Source organism: Pseudophryne corroboree, chromosome 9 (assembly GCF_028390025.1).
Source record: "Pseudophryne corroboree isolate aPseCor3 chromosome 9, aPseCor3.hap2, whole genome shotgun sequence".
In the NCBI taxonomy this organism is placed as follows: Eukaryota; Metazoa; Chordata; class Amphibia; order Anura; family Myobatrachidae; genus Pseudophryne; species Pseudophryne corroboree.
Window position 1 is genome coordinate 139,004,154 of NC_086452.1, and position 8,360 is coordinate 139,012,513.

The 8,360-nt window shown below is 46.5% G+C and overlaps 1 protein-coding gene across 1 annotated transcript in view; it reads right to left on the reverse strand.

Moving 5' to 3' along the window:
• The window catches only part of CNN3 (calponin 3), a 113,370-nt gene extending 106,964 nt beyond the window's left edge, over nt 1-6,406 (reverse strand). The window contains exon 1 of the mRNA XM_063939827.1: nt 6,181-6,406. Within this exon, the coding sequence (XP_063795897.1) occupies nt 6,181-6,237 (57 nt within the window). The 5' untranslated portion in view covers nt 6,238-6,406. The remainder of the gene's footprint in view (nt 1-6,180) is intronic.
• Nucleotides 6,407-8,360: the final 1,954 nt, after the last annotated feature.

An 8,360-nucleotide genomic window follows, 5' to 3' on the forward strand; every position in this document is an offset into this window, starting at 1 on the left:
AGTGCACACCAGATAATCCTAAAGCTTTCTTTAGATGTGCCCAGTCTCCTGCGGAGCCGCTATTCCCCATGGTCCTTACGGAGTCCCCAGCATCCACTTAGGACGTTAGAGAAAACCTAACAAATACTTTCTTTTCTAGGAAGCTCAGGAGAGCCCCTAGGGTGCATCCAGCTCTGGCCGGGCACAGATACTAACTGAGGTCTGGAGGAGGGGCATAGAGGGAGGAGCCAGTGCACACCAGATATAGTACCTAATCTTTTTTTTTTTTTTTTTTTCTTTAAGAGTGCCCAGTCTCCTGCGGAGCCCATCTATACCCCCCCCCCCCCCCCCCCCCCATGGTCCTTACGGAGTACCCAGCATCCACTAGGACGTCAGAGAAACAGTGAAAACCTGGTGGTGCAGTGATCACTTAACTGCTAGCGGGTCTCTGGTGAAGACTTCTGGGTTTGGTGGTCAGAAGATGGTGACATCTGCCTGTCATCCAGCGCTAATGCCCCTAATCCTCCCCTGCAGCAGCCTAAACCTCACCTCTAGTGCCTAAACCTAATGTCAGCATTCTGCAGATGTTATATCACCAGTGTCGGCTTTATAGCTGTTGGCACTGTGGCGTTGACAATCCCAATATTACGTAATGTCCAACACTGTATCACGCTGGTCAGCATTACTGTTTCACAATGCTGGCTAAGGAGCTGTATTTTGTATGGGTTTCCTCTGGGTTTTTTTGTTTGCTTCAACAGTCCCAAAAAACATACAGCGAAATTCAACTACTAGAGGTGTGGATGCTCATGTGGAAAAGAATCTGGACAACAGGGGCATACACTGATATTGATGATGAAATACGCCATGGATAAGCCCTGTATAATATGGTGACACTAGATACATGTTAATCATTAACAATTATAACTTTAATCAATTGATCTAATAAAAAGGTGTAATCTCATTACATTTGTAGTGCGTACAACCTATTTATGTATATAAGTCATGTGGTGATCTCCAGGAGACAGATTTCGCTGGTGCCATCTGTAATCACATATCTATTGAAAGAGGCAGACTAGATTGGCCAAGTGGTTCTTATCTGCCATCAAATTCTGGGAGTCATTCCGAGTTGTTCGCTCTGTATTTTTTTCTGCAACGGAGCGATTAGTCGCTAATGCGCATGCGCAAAGCCCGCAGTGCGACTGCGCCAAGTAAATTTGCTATGCACTTAGGAATTTTACTCACGGCATTACGAGGTTTTTTTCTTCGTTCTGGTGATCGTAATGTGATTGACAGGAAGTGGGTGTTTCTGGGCGGAAACAGGCCGTTTTATGGGTGTGTGCGAAAAAACGCTACCGTTTCTGGGAAAAACGCAGGAGTGGCTGGAGAAACGGAGGAGTGTCTGGGCGAACGCTGGGTGTGTTTGTGACGTCAAACCAGGAACGAAACTGACTGAACTGATCGCAGATGCCAAGTGTGGAGCTACTCAGAAACTGCTAAGAAGTGTCTATTCGCTATTTTGCTAATCTTTCGTTCGCAATTTTGATAAGCTAAGATTCACTCCCAGTAGGCGGCGGCTTAGCGTGTGCAAAGCTGCTAAAAGCAGCTTGCGAGCGAACAACTCGGAATGACCCCCTCTGTTTCTATCCATATCCACTGGAATTGAACTGCACTAGTTAACACTAGCATAAATGCATCTACAACTCAACCCTATTGTTTCCACTAGCACATGGGTCCCCTGGTTAGAATACAATCATCTGATGCTGTTTTTGTGTCCACAACTCCACCTGATAAGTAGCTAGAGTTATTTGGGTATTTCCACAATTCACATTCCCTTGAGCCCGGTTTCTCTCTCCATTTCCTCCTTTCTTTTTTCCTTCCCACCCACTGTAATTTTCTCTTTTAATATTTTTAAAAGTTGGATTATCTAACAATCCATTATACTGGTCTTGTGTTTACTCTATTACACTGATCTCCATGTGGTCACTGATTACTATTCTCTTAAGGCCAGTACTCACGGCCCGATGCGGGAGAGATGTGTGCTGAGCGTGTGGAGGTACGGGGGGGGGGGCGCTCATTTCACACAGCGGGTGAAGTGAGCGACCTGCTAGATTGGCCTGCATGCAGGCAAATCTAGCACCAGCGATAGCGATGCGCAGGGCTGCGCATCGCTATCACTGTGAGGGGTACACACGGAAGGATCTTGCTGAAAATCTAAGCAATCTAGTCAGATTGCTTAGATTATCGCTCCGTGTGTACCCCCCTTTAGTCACAATTTGTGTTTTGGGGTGTTTACAGTGACTGTATGGAACACTTGTTTTGCTATTACTTTTTTAATAAAAACAGGATTTTAAAAAATCCTATAGTTTCCTAGGTCAGTATATGTACTTGGGTTTTACTTGCTCTTGTTTGCACTGCATTAGTGTTGTTCTTTTCCCAATGCCTCCTGTTCCTTTCAGCATATCTAATGCAGGTTGCATGCACTGAGGTCAAAGGAGTGACCTCCAATAGCCTACTCAATGCAGGCAGAAGTCTAATTAGAAAGAAACCACAGATTAAACACCTTTAAGTTTAAAGGCCCATATAGACAGGCCGATGTGCGAGAGATGTGTGCTGAGCGAACCGCTCAGCACACATCTCTCCCGCCGCTCAGCACAGCGCGATCTGTGCTGAGCGTGCGGGGGGCGTTCATTCCACCCAGCGGGTGATATGAGCGACCCGCTAGATTGGCCTGCACGGCAGGCCAATCTAGCAGCAGCGATAGCGATTCGCGGGGCTGAGCATCGCTATCGCTGTATGGGGTACACACTGAGCGATCCTACTTAAATTCTAAGCAATCTAGTCAGACTGCTTAGAATATCGCTCCGTAACTCCAATTTTTAAACACAAATCAAACAACAGCATTAAGGAGGGCCAAGTGTAAAAAAATGTCAAACATATTTGAGTAACATTCATTGAAAACTTTTTTTATTTTTTAAATAAAATAAAATATAATAATATTATATTAATATTATTATTATTATTAATAGAGCTATATAGGAGGGTGTCCTCATGGGGAAATGGGGCAGGTGAAAAGCATTTAAGATGCCTTTGTTGAAAGTTTTTTCTGAATAAAACAGCCAAAAGACTGGAGCACTCCTGTTTATAGTATTATTTTATTTATATGGCACCACATGGGATCCGCAGCGCCAAATTACAGAGTAAACAAATAAGCAAAACATGAAGACAGTGACTTATAGGCCCTACACATTGGCCGAGCTGCCCGGCGGCGGATACGGCCGACGGGCGACCCGGCGGCGGGGGGGCAGTGACAGGGGGAGTGAAGTTTCTTCACTCCCGTCACGCGGCTCCATTGAAGTGCAGGCAAATATGGACAAGATCGTCCATATTGGCCTGCATGCACAGCCGACGGGGGGCCAGCGATGAACGAGCGCGGGGCCGCGCATCGTTCATCGCCTCCACACTGAAAGATATGAACGAGTTCTCGTTCATTTATGAACGAGATCGTTCATATCTTTAACACAAATCGGCATGTGTGTAGGGCCCTTTACTGTTCAATACAATATAGGACAAGTACAGGGTATATAAACATAGCTGCGCCAGTAAACAGCACTGAAATAAGTATCAGGGTGGCAGAAAACCGAAGGATTTGGTGCCATCAAAGGGAGTATTGAGAAGATGATAGGTTAAGTAAGAGACATAAAAACACACGAGGGAAGAGGACCCTGCTCGTGAGAGCTTACATTCTGAAGTATGCCAGAAGTCTACGTGCAGTGGAGGTTTTGTGGGCTCTAACAGTATTCAAGGGAATAGTGTCCACCATTATCCAACAACTAGTGACATCACTCCGTGATGTCATAAGTTGCGAGTGACTAGACGTACCGAACCAATATTCTGTCCGCTGAACGGCTGCCTTCACTGCTCAGATGAAGAGATGATAGGTGCACATTAAACAACACAGGTATTGAAAACAAGTCATTGCAGTATTATGTTCCTCCCTGCCACCCAAGTAAAACAGTTCAGCTGTTCAAGTGTTTACCTCTCCTGCCTGTATAGGGCGAATATAAATGAAAACCACTCAGTAATAAGGAAGGGGCAGCCTGGTAACTAATCACAGCAGGGATAAGCTGCACAAAAGACCACTGCTGGGACATTTTGCTTTCAAGATCCTGTTAAAACTCTACTCGGACATGAGAAAAATCACAGTAGCAAGAAATGTCATGCAATAAAAAGGATCAACATCGAACAATCCCCAAAGTGCATAAGATGGTAATGTCACTATAAATCTCTCTCTGAAAACCCAAGTCCAGTATATGAGATGGTGGAAAACAAAATTTCAAGAATGTTTGGGCATGGGTATCCGGAATGTATCGTTGTTCCCCTTTAGGCTCCATATTGGTCATATCTGAGAGTATATTCTGGTCTCCGTGTGGTTCCAGAGTCTATACAAGTCTGCATCATGGCATGCTATACACATAGGTTAGCTTCCAGCAGATACACTGGTTACTTTGCGGATAAGCGGAGATACAAATGCTAAGTGGGTGTCCTGCATACAATGCTGCTTTGCAGGATCTCATTTTTACATAATAATATATTTCCCGTTAGTCGTCATCTGGTCACATGGCCATGATATAAAACATATGCTACGCATTTAGAGTATGACACTGCTGGAAGTGTTTACACTGACCGGGGTCAGTCCCTACTTGGATCTACACCGTAAGTGTCCTGAACAGCAATTTAAGAACATAAACGGTTAAAGCGATGAATCCAAAAGGACTTCTCACAACTTGAGAATGAAAGAGGGAACAACAAGAGCTGAAGGGGTTATTGAAATGTGGAAGCCAGCCGCAAGTCTTTGTGCTGGAGATGCTGGAAGCGGACAATGAGCATTCTGTATGCAGAGCCCACACCATTGGACGCTTCCCCTGCCCAGAAGCCATGAGGTAATGCCCCTGGAATGTGATGGGGGGGAAGGGGTGGGAGAAGAGATTTTATTTTTTGTCCCCCTGATTTTCCCAGACTATGGAGGCAAGGCTAATGGACGTCCACCAGACAAGCAACACCTTCAGTTTCCTTTACAAAACACTGCACAGAGGAAACTTAAAGGAAGGTGCTCATCCATCAGTCACCAGGCCATCTAATGACGGGCAGCTGCTGCTAACTTTTAGCCTTTTTGATGGAATTGTTGCAGCTCTTATGACAAATAACTTTCACATTTCTGCGAAAACCTTTAAAAGCTTAGAACTCCGAAGGACACCAGAGGTAAAGCACCTACGTTTACACTGGTGTAAAAAGAAAACGCGTAAACAAATAAAATAAACACAAAACAATGCAATCCTGCAGCTGTGGGGCTTCTACAGACCATATGTAACTATGGATGGGAGTACAGCATACGGATCATAGAGCTCCAACGGTACCAAGAATCAGCCTGCTGATAGTAAATCCAACATTCATATATCCCCTACCATGCAATATATACACAGAAAGTTCATGTGCTTGTGTCCCAAATATCAACAACAATGTGGAGGTTAAAGGCCACAATTAACAAGATAAACTGAGCAATAGAGGAGATTGGGGGGAGCCTCTTACACTAAATTCCCAGCACATAAGAGACTGCAATGCACACATTAGTCCAATAGTACAAAACATAAAGCAGAAGACTTTTAGTTTACCCTTATGGTGTAACAATGAGGGGAGTGCAGCATATAGATCATGGAGGGTATTAAAATAAAGTTATACACTTTAAAAAAAATAAGTAATAGGTTAGAACAGTGGCATTACAGCTGGGGTGCACACTGATGTACCTCTGCAGAATAAGCAATGCCTGCTGATAAGAGTGACAGCACAATGGGGGCTAGTAATGAGGGGGGATTTATAACCTAAGTACAACAATAATAATAGTGATGCATCAGAGCAGCCCATCGTGCAGATGAGCCCCAGAGTGCGGGGAGGGGACCCAGAGCAGCGGGCAGGGTGTGTGTGCAGAGCCCGCTATGGGGAGAGCATATGGATGACCCTCAGGACTGTAGAACGCGGGATACAGGCTTACATTGCCAGGCATACAGGAAAAAGCGGGTGCATATAGGTTATACAGACTCCACGCGTGAGCAGATCCCGTGTGCTCGGTGTCGGGATCAGTGGAGGGATCACGGTGATCCCGCAGTCACAATAACGGTCCCGCTCCATCACGTCCTGTGCAGTTACCTTGTTTTTGACCTCAGCAGAGAGTCCGTACGCCGGTCCCTTGTTGAAGTTAGACATGGCCGGTTCCCCTCTCTGTGTGATGTGCAGGATCCGGGGTCAGCGCTTCTCAGTGCGGCTGCAGCGACAAAAACGATCCGGTGCTTACAAAACCTTCCAGCCACTGCTCCCAACAAGCAATCGCCAGTGGGCGTATCTCCACGGAGATGGGCGTCTCTCCCATTAGATGGGCGGGGTTAGTGGTGGTCGCGGGACGAAACCCGAACCGCCCAATGAAAAGCCGAGGGGCGTGACGAAAGTGAAAGCGCTGGAGTGTTGGTTATAGGGAGACATTAACCCGTTCACTGCGGTAGCCGAGTCCGTACTGCTGCTGCTTCTTCTTGCTTGTTTGTTTGTGCGTGTGGGCGAGTCCTGCTCATCTCCATATGGGTGTGTCTGGGTCCGAGCTTCAGCGTAAAGACCAGCGCACTGACCACTTCACTGATAAACATTTTCACCAAAACTGCGAGGAAATTGTGTTTTTATCATGTAATAAAGTTTAAAAAGTCTTTTTAAAAATATATTTAAATATTTTATTTAGAAAAATATACCTTGGCTGCAGATGTTATCAAACGCGTTCCTGAAGGGATCAGTACTAAATCCCACTGGACGGGATCCCGGCAGTCGAAATACTGAAGCCGGAATCCCTATCACACAATACCGACAGGGGTGGCGAGCGGAACGCAGCCCCTTGCGGGCTGGCTTCGCTCGCCACGTTGCGAGCACACTATTGTATTCTCCCTCTATGGGTGTCATGGACACCCACGGAGGGAGAATATGTCGGGATTGCGCCGGTCGGGATTCCGGCGTCGGTATTTCGACCGCCGGGATTCCATCCGGCGGGATCTTGACCGCATCCCTTCCTGAAGACACCCCTCAACCGCCCAGGTTTTAAGTTTATCCATGCTTGGCCACAGATGATTTAATTAGCACCTCAGTCAGTTTCATTTAACCATCTGTGCTGAGCTATGGATATACCTCAAACCTGGACCATTGGCATACCTCCCAACTGTCCAGATTTTCGAGAGACAGTCCTATTTTTTGGGGTCTGTCCCGCTGTCCCTCTGCAGGCCGTAGTGCCCCACAGTTGGGAGGCTCCTGCACTCGCTGCTCTGCTCAGTTCAGAGCAGCGGTGAATAGACGCGTCTTATTCCTGGGAGGCAGAGGGCCAGGGGGCATGGCCAGCAGCTCGCAGAGCGTTAACGATGCCCCCACTGTGACTAAAACGGGAGGCATTGCCCGCTACTGCGACATCCCCATGAAGCTACGCCCCTTTTCTCACAGGCCATGCCCCTTTTTCGGCACCGCGCAGCCCCCATTGTAATTTTAATTAAGGGATTTCCTCCACAACAGACGGAGGAAGCAGCACTGATGTATGAGATACGACCTGGTCAGGTAAAGCACTCCTGGCTGTGGTTGCATCCCGTACATTAAAACCAGGCTGGCTGATATGGTTAAATAACTCCTATCCAGCACATGACCTACAACTATTACTCTGCTCTCATCTAGCTAGTTGGTAAAAAAAAATAAGAATTTACTTACCGATAATTCTATTTCTCGTAGTCCGTAGTGGATGCTGGGGACTCCGTAAGGACCATGGGGAATAGCGGCTCCGCAGGAGACTGGGCACATCTAAAGAAAGCTTTAGGATCACCTGGTGTGCACTGGCTCCTCCCCCTATGACCCTCCTCCAAGCCTCAGTTAGGATACTGTGCCCGGACGAGCGTACACAATAAGGAAGGATTTTGAATCCCGGGTAAGACTCATACCAGCCACACCAATCACACTGTACAACTTGTGATCTGAACCCAGTTAACAGCATGATAATAGAGAAGCCTCTAGAAAAGATGGCTCACTACAACAATAACCCGAATTTTTTGGTAACAATAATTATGTACCAGTATTGCAGACAATCCGCACTTGGGATGGGCGCCCAGCATCCACTACGGACTACGAGAAATAGAATTATCGGTAAGTAAATTCTTATTTTCTCTGACGTCCTAGTGGATGCTGGGGACTCCGTAAGGACCATGGGGATTATACCAAAGCTCCCAAACGGGCGGGAGAGTGCGGATGACTCTGCAGCACCGAATGAGAGAACTCCAGGTCCTCCTCAGCCAGGATATCAAATTTGTAGAATTTTA